Raw genomic sequence first — 22,702 nt, forward strand, 5'->3', positions numbered from 1 at the left:
GGTTATTCATTTTCTCTTTTCTTCACACCCCCTTTTATACAGAGCAAAAATTATTTGGGATGCAAAGGATGAAAAAATACTGCAGAAAACAGCACTGTGATGTGGCCCTAGATGAACTTGCAATGCTAGCATATGATTGTACTAACTAGTGAAATAAAGGCAATGTAGCAGGCTTTGCGTAACTGCCAAATTGTTTAATAATCCCGCCCCCTTGATTTCTGGTCCTGCATCTGACAAGCTTCTGAGCCTGACATGCCAAGTATGTAATTTTACATGTTAATAATTGCCACTGCCACTTTTTGGAGCAAAGCATCAAATTTTTAGAAGAGATTAGACAACAGGTTCTGTGTATGTTTTTTGCAGGGTCATCTGAATCCACATCATAGCTCTGTATTTGGACATGTTCCTGATAATAGAATGACACACGACTTCAGAAATCTATAGTGGTAAGAGGACAAAGGCTAAGTCGAAAAAAGTGATGTCTCATTAAATAGAGATCCATGTAGATGACATTGTTCCAGTAAGTAAGGTAATTAAATGTGTGATTATATGCATTTCAAAAGTAACGTTTAATGTTACTTTGCATCATGTTAAATGCTCCCACTGTCAGCTACAGCAAACAAACAGTAATAAGACTGTCAGCATTATTTTTTTTTCACATACAGAAAATGATGGTTCTTCAGGCTTCATTGGCAAAGAAAATGGTTATATAGGACCATAAACACTCAAAGAACCCTTCATATGATTAAAGGGTTCTTTGGATTGATGGAGAATGTGCTGTAGATGGTTTCAAGCACAATCGCCAAGCTTCTGGTTTTGGTGTTCTTTACTAACTAGAGATGCAACACTGGTCTACCTCAGGGTCGCGCTGTAGTAAATTGGTTCACCTAGTTGGCCCTTCATAGCCTAGCAAATGTAACTATGCTTGAGATGCCACTAAGAAAAAACTTTACAATATGCCATATTCATAAATGTGAAAATTTGCCCAATCTCCTAAGATTTTGGTGGAAAGTGTTAACTGTTACTAATTTTTCAATCCAGGCAAAAAAAAGATGTCTAAAATATCAATTAACGTATGGAAGACCACATTGCCAAACTACAAAAAAACAGAACAAAAATCCAGAACAACAATCAAATATTTTGTTGCCATTGAAACTAGTATAAGTGCCACTATGGTGAGTGGACAGCCAGCTTTGGGCCTGCCCGAATACCAGGGGTTATTTCACACACTTCTTCCAGTTCAGTGTTCATCTAATGTTATCTGGAAACGGGGGCCTAAGTAATCAGCTTAGGTAGTTTTCTGTGATCCCTAAACTCTCTATTCTACACCTTTCTAATTCATTTCAAGAGACATAATAGCATATGATTATACAATGCGTGAGTCGATAGGGATTCACTGCTCACTGTTGTCCACCACAGGTGTGATCTGGTCATCAGAGTAAGAGCCAGAGCTCAGGTACTCAAATGCTCTCTGGCTCTGAGTGACAAACTGCATGATGGGAGAAAAGAGCATCTCTCTAGTGGAGGAGCGTCGTCGGATCATGTTGGAGGAGGAAAGCTCTGGGGAATCCAGCTCTGGAGATCCTGCTGACAGACTGCCCTTGCAACCATCAGGTGTCTTGGCTGGGAACTCAACTTGAGCTTCAGTTGGCTCTGGGTTTAACAGCTTATTTTGGGCATCAGTTGGTTCTGAGTCTGGAACCTCATATGCAGAGGAGCGACGTCGAATCATGTTGGTGAAGGAAATACCTGGGGCATTCATCTCCACAGATCCAGCTGGCTGACCATCCTTCTTCAGACTGCCCTTGCGTCCATCAGGTCCCTTGGGCTCAACTTGGGCTTCAGTTGGCTCAGAGTCTGTGAATTTATCTTGGGCCTCAGTCAGTTCTGCATCTGGAACCTCATATGCAGAGGAGCGACGTCGAATCATGTTGATGAAGGAAATACCTGGGGCATTCAGCTCCAGAGAACTTGCTGGCTGGCCATCCTTCTTCAGACTACCCTTGCGTCCATCAGGTGCCTTGGGCTCAACTTGGGCTTCAGTTGGCTCAAGATCTGTAAATTTATCTTGGGCCTCAGTCGGTTCTGAGTCTGGAACCTCATACGCAGAGGAGCGACGTCGAAACGTGTTGGTGAAGGAAATACCTGGGGCATTCAGCTCCAGAGATCCTGCTGGCTGGCCATCCTTCTTCAGACTGCCCTTGCGTCCATCAGGTGCCTTAGCTTCAACTTGGGCTTCAGTTGGCTCAGGGTCTGGGAATTTTTCTTGGGCCTCAGTCAGTTCTGAGTCTGGAACCTCATATGCAGAGGAGCGACGTCGAAACGTGTTGGTGAAGGAAATACCTGGGGCATTCAGCTCCAGAGATCTTGCTGGCTGGCCATCCTTCTTCAGACTGCCCTTGCGTCCATCAGGTGCCTTAGCTTCAACTTGGGCTTCAGTTGGCTCAGGGTCTGGGAATTTATCTTGGGCCTCAGATGGTTCTGAGTCTGGAACCTCATATGCAGAGGAGCGACGTCGAAACGTGTTGGTGAAGGAAATACCTGGGGCATTCAGCTCCAGAGATCCTGCTGGCTGGCCATCCTTCTTCAGACTGCCCTTGCGTCCATCAGGTGCCTTAGCTTCAACTTGGGCTTCAGTTGGCTCAGGGTCTGGGAATTTATCTTGGGCCTCAGGTGGTTCTGAGTCTGGAACCTCATATGCAGAGGAGCGACGTCGAAACGTGTTGGTGAAGGAAATACCTGGGGCATTCAGCTCCAGAGATCTTGTTGGCTGGCCATCCTTCTTCAGACTGCCCTTGCGTCCATCAGGTGCCTTGGCCTCAACTTGGGCTTCGGTTGGCTCAGGGTCTGTGAATTTATCTTGGGCCTCAGTCAGTTCTGCATCTGGAACCTCATATGCAGAGGAGCGACGTCGAATCATGTTGATGAAGGAAATACCTGGGGCATTCAGCTCCAGAGATCTTGCTGGCTGGCCATCCTTCTTCAGACTGCCCTTGCGTCCATCAGGTGCCTTGGGCTCAACTTGGGCTTCAGTTGGCTCAAGATCTGTAAATTTATCTTGGGCCTCAGTCGGTTCTGAGTCTGGAACCTCATATGCAGAGGAGCGACGTCGAAACGTGTTGGTGAAGGAAATACCTGGGGCATTCAGCTCCAGAGATCCTGCTGGCTGGCCATCCTTCTTCAGACTGCCCTTGTGTCCATCAGGTGCCTTGGGCTCAACTTGGGCTTCAGTTGGCTCAAGATCTGTAAATTTATCTTGGGCCTCAGTCGGTTCTGAGTCTGGAAGCTCATATGCAGAGGAGCGACGTCGAAACGTGTTGGTGAAGGAAATACCTGGGGCATTCAGCTCCAGAGATCCTGCTGGCTGGCCATCCTTGTTCAGACTGCCCTTGCGTCCATCAGGTGCCTTAGCTTCAACTTGGGCTTCAGTTGGCTCAGGGTCTGGGAATTTTTCTTGGGCCTCAGATGGTTCTGAGTCTGGAACCTCATATGCAGAGGAGCGACGTCGAAACGTGTTGGTGAAGGAAATACCTGGGGCATTCAGCTCCAGAGATCCTGCTGGCTGGCCATCCTTCTTCAGACTGCCCTTGCGTCCATCAGGTGCCTTAGCTTCAACTTGGGCTTCAGTTGGCTCAGTGTCTGGGAATTTATCTTGGGCCTCAGATGGTTCTGAGTCAGGAACCTCATATGCAGAGGAGCGACGTCGAAACGTGTTGGTGAAGGAAATACCTGGGGCATTCAGCTCCAGAGATCCTGCTGGCTGGCCATCCTTCTTCAGACTGCCCTTGCGTCCATCAGGTGCCTTAGCTTCAACTTGGGCTTCGGTTGGCTCAGGGTCTGTGAATTTATCTTGGGCCTCAGTCAGTTCTGCATCTGGAACCTCATATGCAGAGGAGCGACGTCGAATCATGTTGATGAAGGAAATACCTGGGGCATTCAGCTCCAGAGATCTTGCTGGCTGGCCATCCTTCTTCAGACTGCCCTTGCGTCCATCAGGTGCCTTGGGCTCAACTTGGGCTTCAGTTGGCTCAAGATCTGTAAATTTATCTTGGGCCTCAGTCGGTTCTGAGTCTGGAACCTCATATGCAGAGGAGCGACGTCGAAACGTGTTGGTGAAGGAAATACCTGGGGCATTCAGCTCCAGAGATCCTGCTGGCTGGCCATCCTTCTTCAGACTGCCCTTGCGTCCATCAGGTGCCTTGGGCTCAACTTGGGCCTCAGTTGGCTCAGGGTCTGGGAATTTTTCTTGGGCCTCAGTCAGTTCTGCATCTGGAACCTCATATGCAGAGGAGCGACGTCGAATCATGTTGATGAAGGAAATACCTGGGGCATTCAGCTCCAGAGATCTTGCTGGCTGGCCATCCTTCTTCAGACTGCCCTTGCGTCCATCAGGTGCCTTGGCCTCAACTTGGGCTTCAGTTTGCTCAGGGTCTATGAATTTATCTTGGGCTTCAGTCGGTTCTGAGTCTGGAACCTCATATGCGGAGGAGCGACGTCGAATCATGTTGATGAAGGAAATACCTGGGGCATTCAGCTCCAGAGATACTGCTGGCTGGCCATCCTTCTTCTTCAGACTGCCCTTGCGTCCATCAGGTGCCTTGGCATCAACTTGGGCTTCAGTTGGTTCAGGGGCCGTGAATTTGTCTTGGGTCTCACTTGGTTCTGGGTCTGGAACCTCATCTTCTGCCTCAGTTGGGTCTTGATCTGGGTCTGAGATATGGTCTTGCTCTGGCATGTTTGGAGCTGGGACTGGGGTGAGGGCTGTGGGTGGTGATGGTGCTGGAGCTGGGCTAAGAGAAGGAGCCAGATTTGAGGAAGAGCCACTGGAAAAGCTACGGCGATAACGGGCATAAAGGCTTCTGCGGCGACGTGGACGACCATCCATGGCCTTTAAAAAAAGACTGTTGCCAGAGCTACGACGGCAGGCACCATCAGGTAAGTCAAAGTCTGTCATATTCTGGTCTGAAGCTTGCTGTACCTGAAGAACAGATTTTTATGAAGTGTTTTTATGAAGATTTACATGTTAACAAATGAATGAATGTTTTTGCATGAAAATGTGGTTATAGATATGAGTGAAAATTTGCATTTTTGTATGAAAGAATTACTAGGTAAGACCAGAAGTTGGTGCTTGCTGGTGCTACAAAATACAAACTGTTTCTGTGACACAAAAATATGAGACATTTAAAAAAGAAAGCAGTTCTAGGACTTGATTGAGTCTCTGAAGATGACTCAATTTGAAAACAATTTCACTGTTCAAGTATAGCTGCAATTTGAAAAGAAAAAATAAATAAATATAAATTGTTAGAGGTGCATAAGAGCAATCATCTTTCTGCGTACAGAGATTTTAAGTAGAGGCTAGAAGATTATCATTCATCCAGTATAATATAATGCTGAGCTTAAATTAGAATGCATTAAAAAATCTCAGAAGAACACAAAATCAACAATAGATCCAAATTGCACTAAAGATGAATGGACCATGAATGGCCTTTGATGGAAAATAGATTTTAGGGCCTTTATTTGACAATTAAATTATAACAGTGCTACTCTTAGAGTGACCATACAGCATACACTTGGACTTTTTTACTTTTCACATTTTAGGAGTTGATACTTTTTCAGCAATGGATGCCAATTATATCGTTGTCCTGTCTTATGCTCTGATAACATGCCTTAAATAAAAACACACACAGAAACGCTGGCAGAGTATCAGATAGGGTTTACAATTCATCCTCATTTATTCATTTATAGTTCAGACTTATAAGACATTTCATCACTGTGTAAAAATGAATTAATTATAATAATGAATGATATCAAGAAATAATCTAATTGAATTACATTGTCAAATTTTTGATTTTATGATGCACTGAATTGTTTTAAATAGAATGGTGACAAAATTGTTGCAGGATCAGAAATGCACTCCTCTAGGGTGTAGGCTTTAAGCTTGCTTGTGTGTGTGTACTCTCACCAGGTCATACAGTGGTGTGGTGTTGATGAGGAGCTGGATAAGAATATGGCCCAGCTCCAGTAGGTCATCCCTGAGAGATCGCATCTGAGCAGGCACGGTCAGTAGCTGTTGGACAGGTGGCAGCTCCTTCAGCACCTTCACAGCCTCGCTGAACTGACCTACCACCAGTGAGCCCAGGGCCTCTACACGCTGTACCTGAGTTGTGTACAGCGACAGCAGCAGCTGCAGCAGCGACCACACACCCTCCAATAGCCCGGTCAGCCCCACCTGTCCAATAATCACCACACAAATGAGCACAAGACATTCCACTAAGGCAAGAGACTGGTAACCTGAAAAAGACCAGTACAGCATGATAAAAAGAATGCACAAATGCTAATGTGACATTTTAAATATTTTTTTTGTGCTTAAAACCCAATTTGTAAATCTGTTTCTGGTCATCCACCAACTGTCTGTTTGCATGTGGATTGAGCATTGTTTCAGAAATGTGAGTTGGGGTCAGTGTAAGCTTCAAAGGCTTTGCAGGGGAACACACTAAATGTTCTGTCCAAGTAAATCATGAAGCAAGAGATCCTGTAATTGATGTGGCTTCCACTGTTAGTGTTCATCAGTCACAACAGCACACAAAAGAGACAGTGCTGATTTCACCGACATGCTGTCCCAAATATGTCTATCTTTCTCTCACTCCCTCTGTCTTTGTCTCTGTCTCTCTTTCTCTCTCTTTCTGTCTGTCTGTCTCTCTCTGTCCATCTCCCTTTTTGTTACTGTTCATTAATCTCTTGTCCTCTAGTTGAAAAGGGCACACTGTGCCCTGTGCATTTCTTCCCATGGCCTATACCCAAACCAAAACATTCTCAGGTTCCTCTTTCAGAATGAGACAGGCCCAGATCTCATTATTACAAATGTACAGTACAATAATCAGTACTGGCATTTACGGTAGCTCACCATTAAAACCACTGTCAGGGATTTTGGAGCAACAAAGTAACATTCCCACACTGTTCCCAAGACAAAGTTGAAAGGGATTTTGGTTGTGCAGCTACAATCAATCTTTGGGCTCTGAGCTCAGAACTTGCGATGAAAGAGCCAACAGAGAGAATGACTTGAAGGATGAGAGATTATGGAAAAATCTGGTTTATGACTGTAAAAGTAAGCAATAACGCATCTTTAGAATTTTACTGTGTATACGGATTATAGTGCAGAGTAAAATTATTGATTCATATTAACATTATCAGTCCAGATTCCATATTTGTGTATATATAAAAATCATTTCAGTGTTCATATAATTTGTGATGAACATTTTTCAAAAGTTCAAACATTTTCTTCTCCTTCCTTCTCCAGCAAAAGATTGTTTGCCCAAAACTCAAGCTGTCAACATAGTCTCCACAGCCAGCCAACCCATCACGTGGCCTTGGAGGGAGCCCAGTCGGGCCCAGAGCCAGGCAACGTGAGTGTGAGAGGAGACAACTGCACAGAAGAACTGGAGGCCAGTTTGGCAAATGTGGGTACACACTGCTGATGCTGAACCACCCTTCCCAGCTCAGCCCCATTAGTTTTGGGGGAGAGGAAAGTGGGTCGGCCAAATGGGGGGGAGATCCTGCTGGGTTGTTCTTTCTCCCAGGGCCAATGGACCTTTGCTGGGGGGCACAGTCTGGACAAGGCAAAACAGTGACCAGCCATGTCACTAGTTTGGTGAGTCTGGAGGCAATGCAAACAAACTCTCAGAAACTCAGTTGACCAAGGCATGCTAACCCATGGCCACTTGCTATGTACCTGGAAAGGCCCACACAGTGAGGAAAACACACACTCACGTTCCTGCCCTTAATTCCAATCTCTCTGGGGCGTCTGCTGGTTTTACTAATGAGCGCCGTGTGCAGTGGATGAGAATAGAAGTAGCAGCAGTGCTCCCAGGCTCCCAGCCCCAATTACTGACTGCCCCACTGATGGGAAAACTCCAACCTGCCTCTGCAGGACACAATATGGACACATAACGTTCCACGTCTTTTCGACCCCTATCCAAATCATTAACCTGCCCGAGCACACCATGCTGAGATCTGCCACATGTTTCAACAGGCCACCTAAGAGCATTTTTTTTTCATCTTAGGGAACATAGGGAACTCATAAAACTGCAATGCACAATTGTGTTTCATGTTCTGCTAATTCCAAATGGCAGCTGACAAAGAAAATAAACATTAAGGTCAAAGGCAAAGTCAGTTATTCCTTGGGACACAGGTTTTATCACAACTCCTACTCAGAATGGGCACCTAAATATTGATTGTGTAAGCCTCTATGGTTAAGTAAACAGCTTTTCTACAACCCAGTCCTCACGTAGCACTGCTGATCTGATAAATCACCATGTTTCCACTTACTGCTCTCCTGAATCTGGTAATCAAAGGCAGCAGGCCTCATGGAAAGAGTAATCAAGTGTTCTGTTGTGCACCTGGTAGCTACAGCTTGTATTCTGCAGTGAATATTATGTTCTGCCCAACACTTTTAACATTTAATCTATTACCTCTGAAAATGACAGCATCATCTTATCTGACAAGTTTGCATCATAGGCCACAGAATAAGAATTAGTTTAGACAAAGCCAAACATTAGTAATGTTTTTAGTGGCAATTAGTGCAGGGAACTTTCACCAACTTATAGCTAGTCATGTTCTCTGTGCTGTACATGTTGTCCAGGTGGTGGCTTTCTCCTGGAGAAAACGAAACATTTTCTCCTTCAGAAAATGACTCCTCCGTGTGCTATCTCCACATCTTGGTACTCTGCAGATTTGTGTCTTGGCAATGTGGGTGGTGCAGAAAGCTCAGAACTGCACGTAGCTGCACGTCCCATGGGGTGTCCCAGTTTATTCAATGCTGTCCTTAGCCCAAACAGTCGCTCATGCTGCCCAAACACATGGCATAGTCTGATACAGAGGGTTGATATGTCTGGGGGGGGGGTTGCATCTCGACCTTTATCTTTGTCTCGTCAGTGCTAGAACATGGACACTTGTCTTATTACACCTATCACACATGCCATTTTTAAAAAATACAGTACTACAAGCCTCAAGCCTTCCAGTCTGGTGAAAAGTATCTAGCTAACACAATTCAAATATAATATTTAAGTAAAATGTGTGTACCTCAGTAAAAGTAAAAAATGCTTTTTGCACAGGTAGTGACAATTTTATATTTCATAATAGTTTAGATTCTTCCTTTAACATTCCTATACTTTTTTATGTTACTCACAGCACATGTCTGGTTTCTGATAAACCCTAGCTATCTGAGAAGACAGGCTTTATTTAAATTTCAGTCCAGTTTTATGATTGAAAGTCACATATTTATTCATTTAGCACATCTTAATTTTTTATGATTTCATGGACACAGCTGGCATATTGCAAAACTGAAGTTGAACAAAATCACTGATTTTTACATTAGGAAAAATGGAGCAACCCAAAGGGCTTTATTTCAGGTCAACCTTGCCTGGACCTAAAGTGCATCTGTGCATGTGTGATGTGTCTATGAGACGTAAGTGTGTTTTCATTAACAAACACCCAGCCACAGACTGTAGCATGGCCTGTGGTGACAGTGTAACATGTTGTTGCTGACTTTGTTCGACGTGCGATGAGCATGAACTCAAGGTACGTTATCTCCTCGTCACTGAGAGAGTCTCAGGAGGCCTGGACAAGAACGCATAATTACAGCAAGTCGTGCACAGACAGCCTGAGCCTCTGATGCTGAACTCAAACAGGAAGGCAAAGGAATACCCAGGGCACTTTGAGCAGCTGGAGCATGGTGGAGGGCACGTAGCACTTTCTATTTTTACCCTCAAAAAAGGGAGATGGCAAAAAGATGTTTTGGGTGTGGGAACTTGGAACTAGTGTGTGTTTATATACATTTACATATCTATCTATCTATCTATCTATCTATCTATCTATCTATCTATCTATCTATACATATATATATATATATATATATATATATATATATAGAGAGAGAGAGAGAGAGAGAGAGAGAGAGAGTGTGTGTGTGTGTGTGTGTGTGTGTGTGTGTGTGTGTGTGTGTGTGTGTGTGTGTGTTTGTGCGCATACACATGTCTATATATTGCACATTTAGGCAGTAATCTTCACCAATTACTTATCCATTTAATGTGTGATGTATTTATTTAAAATCTTAATTTAGTTGGTGATCAAGATCAGGCCATTATACCATCAAATAATGCACATTTTCATGTGAGTGAGTTTATATTCTTAAATGCACTAAATTATTTCATCTTTAAAAACAACAGAGCTTTTGAAGTCTGACAAATCACTTGATACACATGGTCAAATAAAGTTAATGTGGAACTGCAGAAAATCCAGACAAAATTATTTTCTTAAAAGATTAGTGTCTAGTGGCTCAGATTTTACTCAAAAGAGCCCTCTGAAGTGCTCTTGGTCACTTAAATTGTTGTCTGAAGTACACTAAAAGGAATTTTCTTGAACAAACCACAAAAACATGACCTTGTCCATAATGAGCCATAGCCAAACAGCAACTAGGCTGTAAAATTTGTCTCTGTGGAAAAAAAAGAAAACCTTAACCTCAATCAGAAGATTACCTAATAAATGTGTTCACAAACATGTTATGCTCATTCAGTGATACTGAATTGTTATCATCCAGTGCATACATCAGTGGTGTGAAGACCTGTCAGTCAAACCTTTTTTCCAACATTCATGATGGACACCACCAAGCATGTTCTACCAGAACTATAGTACCAAAAACCAAGGCATAGTAAGTTCTAAGCTTAGAAGGTAGAAGGGAAAATATTGACCCACTGCTTATTATTTAATGACTATTATCAATTTTTCTGCAAATATTATGAAACTATAATATACATTATTAAGCTATAAGAGTAAGAAACTTCAGTATAGGCCACATACAGCCACTCTAGGTCAAAGGGCGCAATGCTCTTGGGTGTGGTTCTCAAACCTGGTCCTGGAGGCCCTCTGCTCTGCACACTATATTAATGTTAACCCTGCTCTCAACACTCCAGATTCAATGAATCACCTACCACATCAGCAGCCTCTCCAAGAAACTCCAAGACACTGTCCACTCTCTCCTTCAGCAGCAGAAACCTGTGGTACATCTGAAGGTACAGATAAAACAGTAGACTGCGAATACGTGTCCACATACGTGGCTCGCCATCATCATCGACATCCTCGTTCCCATCCTCATCTTCATAGCTCTGCACTCTGATTTCCCATTCACGCCCTAGAGGACAAGCAGTCAGTCAGTTGTGATTGACAGTATACACTATCCCTGCACAAAATAGCCTGCTTGTCATTTTTCATATTTTCAACTACCTAAGTTTCTTTTATCAAGTTTTACAGTGGCTTGTTTACAGGGTTGTATATCACAATATGTCCAAATGATGAGAAGGCTTAAAGAAAAATTTCATAGATTTTTCTAAATTCCTGAATAAGTTCCATTTATTTCAGTTGCTTGCTATTTTTGTCCATTCGGAAACCATATTTTCAAAACAGTTAACACATGATACTAAACAGAGGCTTTCTGGCCACCATTACTCTTTTTCTTTGCAAAATGGTCAAACCCCCACAAAACACAAAATTCATGACGCAAAAGAAAACTTCTCTATCGTGCACTACAAGTTACAATCAGGAGATAAGATTCTTTTAATCAGTCAGTAAACACTGATAAAAAGGTTCAGGTTTCACAGGTTTCAGCCTTCATTAGTGCTGTATATCTGTGCTGTACTCAGATCTGCTATCTGGAAAACAGATTTATAATGTGCCAGAGTGTAAGAATATCACTATTCATCTCCTGGGTTTACCAGGGATACATTTCAGTGCAATGTTCTGCGTAAAAAAATCACCAGAAACAAGTATATTTACTCCTTGTACCTTTTTTCTATACTCTTGAAACAAAAGTGAGAGTGGTGCCTTCACCACTGTCCAAAATGATGCCAAATCTTAACCCCCTGAGGATGCCTGAGTATACATTAGTCAAGGGTTAGACTGAATCTGAGGGGCCTAAAGAAGACCATACATACATATCTTACTGTGCTGAAATTGTAAAATTCAGACAAAACAGTAATAGACCAGGTCATCAACCATGGCTTGTCCATGAAACTACGTTCTAAGAGGGTCCAGTCTGTCTGTACTCTAGTATTCATTGTACAATTGTACAGTGTAAAAATCTCAAAAGGCAAGTCTTTTTATGAATCTATCACACATCCCTTTACTGACAAACTCTCCAGCCTCCTGTTGGTCATCATCTGGAACAAAGTTGCTTTTTACTATTTCTTTACTATTTTTTACTTTTTCAATCAAGAAAAGAAAAACGCTGATTTTTTTTTTTTTGGTGCAGTAAATTGACTTGAAACATTGTCTGTAACAAGACATGACAATAACGGTTGCATACTGTAACTGTATGTAAAAATGACAGAATACAATGAGAATATGATACACATTTGCAATAGGACTTTTGCTTTGCTAGGAAAGTGACAGTGAAGATAAAATCTATCCCAGTTTCATTAAATCTGTTTTAGAGTGAGTCTAATTGTTCTCAGTGGTGTTCACAGGAACCAGGCATCCAAAGTGTTTAATGCCTCTAAAGGCTGGCTTACAGAAAGTTATAACATGAAATGGTTATTATATGTTGCCTGATGCCTGAGACAAAAAACAAATATTTGCATTGTAGACATTGTAGACAGCTCTGGTTCCTATCACCACCATTGTACAGAAATCTGTAAGTTTCTCTGTAACTCTGTAATTTCACACTATATCACCCTGAATGATGTTTACATCTCAGTGATGGAACTATGCATATAATTACAAAAATCTGTGAAATTCTCCTTTAATGAAAGACCATTAGTAACTCAGTATGCATGATTAAAATGTGTTATTTTATCAGAGGCTTCAATGCTCCCAGCGGCACCTCCTCTCATTCACTTCCCACACACGTGCACACTCAATCACATAGTCTCTCTCTCTTTCACCCACATTCACTCACACTGTCAATTTTCATCAGTTCAACTCACACTACCTCTGTTCTAATGCACAACAACAACAATGCTCCTTTCATCAGGAGCTGGAGCTAAATGGTAACACAAAGAGTTAAAACTAAGTGTTAGGTCACAAAGGAGAAACTGGTGTAGAATGTGTATGTGTTGCACTACATCATGTTGTGGTTGTTATTGCTGCAATCGCTGTTCAAGTGTCAAAGAACACTACAAAATCTTCCCTGCATTTTCCCATCTCTATTATATTCTGTTCTATTTTCATTCAAATAAAATGTTTTATGAGAAAAGCAAAGCTGGTATTACCATCTCATTCATTTCTTTTGCCACTTTTTCTTGGTGACTACTTCTCTCCATACACTGATTAGCTCTCGTTAAATAATATCTATCTCCGGAATATCAATAGCTGAGAGTTGACTTGAAAAGTTTTGGCCTTTCAATAAAATATCACTGACGAGTTATTACAGTTTTTCTGATTTTTATCACTTTATCATTATCACTTTCCTAGCAAAGCAGAATTGTCCTTTTGCAAATGTGTAACACATTCAAAGGTTTTGTGTATTTGTCAAAAGAACAAAAATCAGTTGATAACTGTATAAAACAAAAGAAAAACATTTACTCACAGCTTACAGGAAATACTGTCAGAGTTATAAACACTATCAGCACCTGTGTAAACTACATAATGCACAAATGCTTACTCAGCAGTCATTAATGTAAGCATCAATAAATGAACTTTTAGACAAGTGTGATCAGATGAGAAATAGGTAGTAGATGCTGTCATTGTACAAAACTGATTATATAACCATACATTTTTTGCTGAGGGTTATACCATAGATTGCATTGAAACTTATCTCTTCCCTCTCTCTATCTCTCTGTATGATGGCGCTCTGAGTTTTGGTTTGCTGGTTTCTTTCTTTCTTTCTTTCTTTCTTTCTTTCTTTCTTTCTTTCTTTCTTTCCTTAGTTAAGCCTTTACATGTAAGGTTATGTGTTTGTGGGATGAGTTTCCTCTGCTGGTTTTAATCATGTTTCCTTTCTATGTCCCTGTAATTCTGAAAATCACTTTTTTTTCTTAAATTCTTTCTATTCAAATTCTGTTTTGTATTCTTCTAATATTACTTTTTTCTGTATATCAAATGAGAGAACTTATTAATTGGTATTGTTATACATGTCTAAATCTTTCTCTTAGTCTAGCTGCGGTAAATTTCCCAACAGCATCATAAGCACAGAGGATCTCTGACTTTAGATAAGAACTCAGAGATGCTTCAAAAAGGGCACATTTTATTTTCGAAAACTGCCCTGCTGCGATCAGTGGGATATCACCAACAGAACATTTGTCCCCTCTAGTGGTGGAAGATGCAAGACATTACATTTGAGCTTGTAATGAGCATGGATAGAAGCAAATCTGTGTGAAAAAAAGAGTGTGTCTGACTTACACAGTGTGGGTGGCAGTGGTAGGTTGTAGGCCACAGCCTCCTCAGAGCGCGTGATCAGCTCATCTAGGCTTGAGGTGAGAACTTGGCCTGCTGCTGAAGCTTGAGCTGCCTCCAGTACATCCCAGGTGAATTTGAACACCTTTTGCCACCGGTCTACCATGTTATCCAGTTCCACATTCACACGATACTGCGCATCCTCCAGCCTTAGAAAAAAACTCTCCTTCATGTACTCAATCACCTGAGTGAGGAAAATTAAGGCTTATATTAGGATTATAGCAACTACAGAAGAACTAGCAAACAAAAGGGATAAATATATACTGCTAGAGATTTTATAAGATTTAATCTTATTTAATGAAAATGTCCTCGGGAAATAACTGAATGAGGCTGAAACTCCTAAAATGAAAGGTTCCAAGAGGCCACAAAAGAAATACATTTAGTTCCTCAAAAATACTTTCAACAAATAGTTCTTTAAAGAAACATTTGGATCCACAAAAAGCACTCTTTAAAGAGGGTTATTCAAATCACCTTACTGAAAAGTGATTGTCTTTATATGCACAAAGGAAAAGACAAAAAATGTTAGCAAACATTACACAAACTGCTATATGTATAACATATGATTATAAAATGTACAGCTTGGTGGCTAACTACCCAGCAAACAGTCTGCACCTGCTGTCCTTGTTTCACTAGCATGAACTCACTAACTAGCTCACCAAACTAATTTTCACTTTTCTGAGACACACATCTACACAGTGCTGGCCTTGTGAACTCCAAAAGATGAAGATGCGTAAGAGTCAAGAGCCTGTTTAAAGTTTAACACTCTTGTTATGTTGTAGGTTAAATGGACCCGTTTCAAAGTTGTAAAATACAGGAAAGTATTTTGAATCATTTTTGGAGTATGAAACCTTTTCTGCTGGACATATGGCTCATTAAATGTGCTTTGCACTGAAAGGATCAATCTGAGCTGGAACAGAAGAGATGACCAACAAGACCCCGTGAGAGAAAATATGTCCAAAATATTGAAAAAGCCTATAAATGTATTGAAAGTCTAAAAATAATTTACATATTTATGAATAATTAATTATGTATTTATTAACTTATAATAAATTTTATAACTGATTAAATTATGAAACTGGGTCAACATTATTATTGCGATCCTTAGAGTTGAACAGGGTTAAAGAACTTCTGTTCCACCCCAACACAACATACAGATCCTATTTATTTATGCACACAAACCAAAAAAAAAATAAGAATCTTATTTTTAGAGCATAGGCTTTGCCCTAGGATAGAGGCTCTCACCTCATCTGCTGACTGACGAAAGATGGGAAATGTTTTCTCCAGCTGTTCCAAACCAACAAGAGCATAACCGTTCACAGTTTCAACTATGGATTAGAAGAAGGGTGAAACATATGAGTTTCATTAGAACCTGACAACACACTGCAGTCAGAGCAGAAACAGAACTGCAGAAGAAACTTTACAACAAAAATTCACAAAATGGCGTTAGCTTCTACCAAAATAAGAAGCTGAAATCAACAGTCAGACAAGTTCAGTGATGTGTTTCTGAATAAAATAAAGGGAGGGTCTCTGAGCTAGCTAAGCATTTTGTTTGATGACATGTGAGGAAAGTTGAAGGTAGAGGTGAAATGTGAATTTACTGGTCAATATGATTTTGCATTGCCTTCTACTGAATAGAGATATAATCAAATAACAGAAGATGTTTTAGGGATCGGTAAGAGCCATTATATTTACTTATACATTATATTACTGGAAGATTACAGAAAAAAAACTTTCCCAAGTTCCAGGCCCATACCTGGTGACCTTATTGCACACTTGATTTGACTCATTAACTAATGAACAAGCTCCTCATGCTCTAAGTTAGGTGTGCAGAGCATGGTGTCACCAGGAATGGGATATTTTCTCTTTTTCTGACCATTCTCTGTAAACCCTAGATATGACTTAAATCACCTTTCTTCCTCATTCTGATGCTCGGTCTGCACTTCAGCAAGTTGTCTTGACCACCTCTACATGCATAAATGCATTGAGTTGCGGCCATGAGATTGGCTGATTAGCTATTTGCGTTAACAAGCAACTGAACCGGTGTACCTAATAAAGTGGCCGGTGAGTGTATATTATGTATTAGTATTTAAGCGTTACAGGTTCCACATTAACCTGAAAAGACTTGCAAGTTGTGATGGAAAGATAAGATGAACCAAAACCACAGTTCATTCAGGTCTCTTTTCAAAACATTCGTGAACATAATTCCACCTGACATCAAAAATAATAACAGGGATAAGCTAAAGTGCTCCAAAATGGCTTTGTGTGGAGCTGTTTACTTTAGGAGTCATAGTGGCTACAGTATGTGCTCACTCTCAGGCTCCAGACGCTGTAGAAGGGGGGCTGCCCGCTGACTGGCTGCCATGGAAATGCTGCGGACACTCAGCTCTGTCATACCACCTACTATGCCCAAAAGCGGGTAACGGTGCTTGGCCCCAACGTAGACGCCTGTGACCATCTGCAAAGTGGAACTGACCAGCGGTAGCTTCACAATTCGCCTCAGCGCACTTCCCTGGACACAAAGAGAGTGCAGGTTGTACATTACACAAAATAAATATGCTGCATTTACAGGGGAGGACTTTTGTAACTGTGTAAAACACTCTTCTCTACACAAAGACACATTCAGTGGTCTTAGACTTCTTTGAAAAGCTCAGAATCCTAAACTTGAGTAGTTAAGATTTTTGGATGCTCACCTCACTGTTCTTTGTTTCTGACATTTCTCAGCCTCTGGGGAGGGAAAAGAGAGCAGACAAGACAAGGAGCTTTGCATTAATTCCAGACATTTCAAGAGTTCATGAACTCACAAGCTAGGAGCAGTTTCCATGTTTTGTTTTTCATGAAAAAATCTTCCCCAATTTTTGCATCCTGCGCATGAGGGAGTCAGCTGCCAGTGGGTCACAATACCAGTCTATGTTCTACCCACACACTGTGGAAATCTAGTTAAGCATTTAACACCACAATCTTCACACTTTATCAAGTCCCCCGGCAACTAGTAGCTACTGGCAAACCAGAGAGGGGAATAAACATGATATCAACTTTTCACTGGCTTGTATCATTGTTAGCAGGCCCTTTAGTTGACTAGACAGTCAAGTAAACCAATACAGTTAGTAGAGTTTAGATCAGTGTTTAGGTGTATTGGGTATTCACACAGTGAGAAGAGCCATGCTCCAGACAACATCTGAATATTTGTGGAGCCATGTCGGGAAAACTAGCAGCTAAAAGCTTCTGCAATTAATAAGCATGAGAAAAGATATGTGCTCTGTGACAGCTGGATGACACAGCTATACAATGAATGAAATGTTCTTCAAAATGTTATCACTCAAAATGAAAGTCAAATCTGTCAAATCTAATTAAAACATGCACAGAGAGTTCTGTTTACTCAGCTGGACAGAAGACATCTCTAGAGGTCTATCTGTTTAAAATGTGAATATCATGATTAGATTTTTTGGATTTTCTTTGAAACAAGAAAGTAAAGTTTCTGTGTTTCACATGGAAGTTTGGGAAATATTGCAATTTCAGCAAAACCTCAAAAACTTTTATTTACCTGATGTTAACAAAGTATTGAGAAGTGATTTCCCTGTCTTTTCAGATGCTGGTGGTGACCATGCAGTTTTGCAAAACAACATTGTTTGTCACGATTGGGCCCTCCATGTGCTTTTGTTTTGGTATTATTCCTGTCCATGTGTTTTTGTTTTGTTTCTTCCTGGTCCTGCCCCATTGTTTCTAGATCCTGCCCCTGATTGTAACCACCTGTTTTCCACCTGTGTCTTGTTAACCATCATTATCCCTGTTGTATTTAAGCCCTGTGTTTTTCCCTGTGTGTTTGCTGGTCTTTGTCTGTATATTATGTCTGTATACCGATCTCTCTGTGTTGGCTCCTTGACCCTGGACTGTTCTGACCCCAAATCTGGATTTGCCCCAAATAAATCTTGCTTATCTCCGCATATGCGTCCGCCTCCTCATCACTCCCAAGTGTTACAGTCGTGAAAGAGGGGTGGGTATTTCTGCACAGCGGCAATTTTCCTGCTCAAGCACATCAGATTCAATTCATCAGTTAACTATGGGGTTTAGCTAGTGTGCTACACTCTTTAAAAATGTACTTCTTCAAGGGTTCTTTAGCAAGGACAAATTATCTACTTAGAACCATGAGTTTTATATAGAACCAATATTTTGCTTAAACGGTTCTTTGCATGGTGAAATTATTCTTCAGACATGAAAAAAAGAGTTCTTCTATTTTCCAAGGTTCATATAGAAGATCCTTCCAAACTGTGTAGAACTCTTGCTCCAAGTTCCCCACCCCATTGTAAACATAGTTTTCAAATGGGTTTAATATTTAGGTCTTATGTTATGTCCTGTCATGATTAAAAATGAAATTCACACCATGGTGGCATAGTAGGAAGGAATGAAGGAGAAGCTAATAGTTATAGTACATGATAGTCATGAGCTACATATTTACTGTGCTGGCATAAAAAGAGGGAGAAAAAGGAAAGTTGTTTTTTAACCTTGCTCAATGAGTCAAGCTACTTTCTCATTTTTGGTGAATTCACAGTGGCATTCTGCAGACACACGGCAATCACAGCACTGATATTTTTCACATTCAGCAAGTAGGCCATGGGTACAAAGCTCATCATCGATGAAGATCACACTCTGCTATAATTCTAAACAGAGTACATCTGTTTAAAACACTAGAACAACAAAAGTTATATAATGTTAAAGCTTTGTTACAAATAATGTTTAATGTTAAAGTGCTGATTTGAAAAGTTCAGGCGTGGTTTTTAATTATTTAAGGATCAACTGAATGCAGCTTGTGCAGAGATTTTTTGTAATATGGAATTTTCATAGCTCTGTTTCTCAGATGCTCCTCTAGGCTTTGACTGACTGGGTTGATATGTTAAATTAGGCATTTAGCTTTGCAGGACAGCAGATTTCGAAGAACAGCATGCAGATTTTTTTGTGAGATCATGAGTGTTCTTTGAAGTACCTATAGTATATGTTACAGGTTATTATTAAGACACTTTTGGGCAGTTTTGCATGTAGACACTGGACATGGTCCTTGACTTGGGTGTATGGTTCTAGGAAAAACACAGAGCCTTAATTAGTATTATACCTATAATTATTATATACTGGGTTCTTCTATGGCATCGCTCCAAAGAACCTTTTTTTTAAGAATGACTACATACCGTTTGTATTTTATAACACACCTTGATACATTACAGTCAAGGATAAGATGTAACATATCTTTTGTCTACTGATACTGACTGCGCCTGCATTAACCACAGATGCCGACTTTTCTTTATATTATGGCTTATTTGAATAAATGTAGATGTTTTGTGCTTTACACCTTTCTTATCCATATGAAAGGCATTTAATCTGAGCAGTGTTAAACCGCTTACAAAATGTCCATTTTACAAATTTACAAATACAAGATGAAATTATCATAATGTAATGATAATGCTGAGCGAGTACTTCAGTGTCAGTCCTTTTGGCGATATTGTGCCAGTGAATGTCTGGTTCAAGAGCCTTTGTCAAGACTAGCAAATTGGAGACAGCAGATCTCGAGGAACAGCATGCAGATTTCTTGTCACACTTCAGAGTTCATATCACAGCATATGGACAACTGCCATTTAACCAGTGTGGTAGGGCAATGAGAACTGAACACCACCTCCTGTTCAATTCAAAATCAAACTTACAAAGATGAATTTAAATTAATTTTCAGCTAGGGTGGTTAACAGGTTAGCCAAACATGCTTAATAAAATATTAATGTAATCTTAAAGTATCAAAGAAGTTTCAGAGATGATTTTAACGTGCACTTAAAAAAAGATATATGAGTTAGTCAGTAATGGAATATTTGCAACTTCATTTTTCTCAAGAGCCCATCATGCATCTACTGAACAGCTGTACAGTAACATTTAATGAGTTTCTTTTAATCGATTACTTCTTACCTGTTAGTGGACTGGAGCAGTTACTGTCCTCAAAAAATCAAAAACGTATATTTATAAAGTATCTTTGGTGGTTTAGTTTAGAGCTCTGTCTACAGGACTGCTTCTCCTCTCTCTTTCCTGCTCCAGCCTCTTTAAAGCCTCCTTTTGGGTAGCAGCTGTGAAATTGCCATTTCCATGCTAGAAGCACACATGATGCCCTCATATGTGGATGCGGCTGATAAATGCGTAATTGTCATTCCAAAAATGTCTTTTAGATCACTGTAAAAAAAGGAAATAATGAAGTGCACTGTTGCTTACATATAAATCAAGAGAACAGTACCTGAACATACAGTATGATACAGAAGTCTGACAACACATTGAAAATCTGGAGTTTTATTTTTCATTTGAATCTTGAAATAAACAACAGGAAGTTTAAAATCTTTGAAAAAACGTAAAACAAAAGTTATGACAAGAAAAATGAAGAAGTAATAGTGAAGATTCTGCACTATGTCTAAATCAGTATTTACATTAAAAGTTCATTTTAATGTTTTGAAGATGTAACGTTTGACTAAAATTGTAATGCTGGCAATATAATTTGTAAATATAGTTTGTAACATTATATTAAATTAGAAAACAATGAAAAAATACAAACATTTTGATGAGTGGTCTCGGATTTTTGGGCCCCACTCTAGATATTTGGTGCCCTCAGTATTACATCTTTCAGCAGTATGCTAGCATACTGCTGAATGGTGTCTCTATTAGTATAGGTGTGTTTATATTAGTATAGGTGTGTATATTAGTACTCTGCTGAATAGTGATATTAGTATAAGTGTATATTGGTATAGGTGTGTATGTATAAGTGTGTCTGTTACTATAGGTCTGCATAAGAGTATACTGCAGAATGGTGTACTGTGGAAGTGATAGGAAGAAGAGATCATGAGTGTTCTTTGAAGTACCTGTATATGTTACAGGTTATTATTAAGACACTTATGGGCAGTTTTGCATGTAGACACTGGACATGGCTCTTGACTTGGGTGTAAGGTTCTAGGAAAAACACAGAGCCTTTATTATTATGTAGAGGTTCTTCAGTCTTGCACATATCGTTAACAAAACATACTATAACATACATATTGGGTTCTTCTATGGCATTGCTCCAAAGAACCTTTTTTTTAAGAATGATTGTACATACAGTTTGTATTTTATAACACACTTTGATACGTTACAGTCAAGGATAAGATGTAACATATCTTTTGTCTACTGATACTGACTGCGCCTGCATTAACCACAGATGCCGACTTTTCTTTATATTATGGCTTATTTGAATAAATGTAGATGTTTTGTGCTTTACATCATTCTTATCCATATGAAAGGCATTTAATCTGAGCAGTGTTAAACCGCTTACAAAATGTCCATTTTACAAATTTACAAATATGTGATGAAATTATCATAATGTAATGATAATGCTGAGCGAGTACTTCAGTGTCAGTCCTATTGGTGATATTGTACCAGTGAATGTCTGGTTCAAGAGCCTTTGTCAAGACTAGCAAAGTGGAGACTGAGAATACCTACATTCTTTCTGCAATTGCCTCCAGGGAGAACTGTTCAATAAGAATTTTAAAGCTTGAATGTGTGAAAGCTCATGTAGCAGTTCCAAAGACGTATGACTAATCTGAACTGCTGACAGGCTGATAGAAGCAGCTTGTCTGAGAAACTAATCCATCAGGAGAGAGGAAGCAGAATGAGGTCATCACACAGCCATGACGGTGCCATCCTTAAAACCCTGATCAATGGCTTCCATTATCACTGTCATTAAATGTGAACCAAATTAGGAAGCTCCATTCACAAAATTATGTAAAAATGGAAGAATAAAAAAACATTTTTTCTAGATGAAGATTACATGTTACTTTCTACAGGAAGACCAGCAATGAAAAAGTGCAACAGGCCAGAACTGGGACACAGGCTGCCCGTCCTGCATATGACTTGGTAGAAAGATCAGGATTAATGTAGTTACATATAATACTGCTCAGTGCAGTTTTTATTTGGCAGAATTATCACCAGACATTAACCTCAACCACTGGGGATTTCTCAACCCTGTTCAGAGGAAACGATCAGCATCTAATGGGAATTCCCTACCACAGCAATGAAACTGCTGAATGAAAGGCTTTACTTCCAACAAATTGAAATGACCTGTTAAAAGTCTAATAACATGTTCTCAAGAAATTTGATTTAAATGGGTAATTGCTGGAAAGAAGCAAAGCCACGCTACAGCACTGATAAACGATTAGTGGGGATATAGTGTGTAAAGGCCTGATGTTGTTCAAGCACACTGCAGTAGACAGGG

The 22,702-nt window shown here is 40.3% G+C and overlaps 1 protein-coding gene across 1 annotated transcript; it reads right to left on the minus strand.

Annotated features, from left to right (window-relative positions):
- Positions 1-713: 713 nt before the first annotated feature.
- plin6 (perilipin 6) lies at positions 714-20,487 on the minus strand. Its single transcript, XM_037537145.1, has 8 exons — positions 20,383-20,487; positions 17,133-17,166; positions 16,753-16,951; positions 15,685-15,767; positions 14,389-14,626; positions 10,986-11,185; positions 5,963-6,229; positions 714-4,978 (listed from the first exon to the last, which is right to left on the minus strand). The coding sequence occupies exons 2-8, from the start codon at positions 17,154-17,156 to the stop codon at positions 1,394-1,396; spliced, it is 4,596 nt and encodes a 1,531-aa protein (XP_037393042.1). The 5' UTR covers positions 17,157-17,166; positions 20,383-20,487; the 3' UTR covers positions 714-1,393.
- Positions 20,488-22,702: the final 2,215 nt, after the last annotated feature.

This window comes from Pygocentrus nattereri, chromosome 3 (genome assembly GCF_015220715.1).
Source record: "Pygocentrus nattereri isolate fPygNat1 chromosome 3, fPygNat1.pri, whole genome shotgun sequence".
Classification (NCBI taxonomy): domain Eukaryota; kingdom Metazoa; phylum Chordata; class Actinopteri; order Characiformes; family Serrasalmidae; genus Pygocentrus; species Pygocentrus nattereri.

Excerpts from the sequence above, each read along its gene's own strand:
- plin6 (XM_037537145.1), bottom strand. The coding sequence starts at position 17,156 with ATGTCAGAAACAAAGAACAGTGAG. Across the intron at positions 16,952-17,132 it reads CAGAAACAAAGAACAGTGAG|GGAAGTGCGCTGAGGCGAAT; the intron begins GTGAGCATCCAA and ends CTTTGTGTCCAG. Across the intron at positions 14,627-15,684 it reads TTCGTCAGTCAGCAGATGAG|GTGATTGAGTACATGAAGGA; the intron begins GTGAGAGCCTCT and ends TTCCTCACTCAG.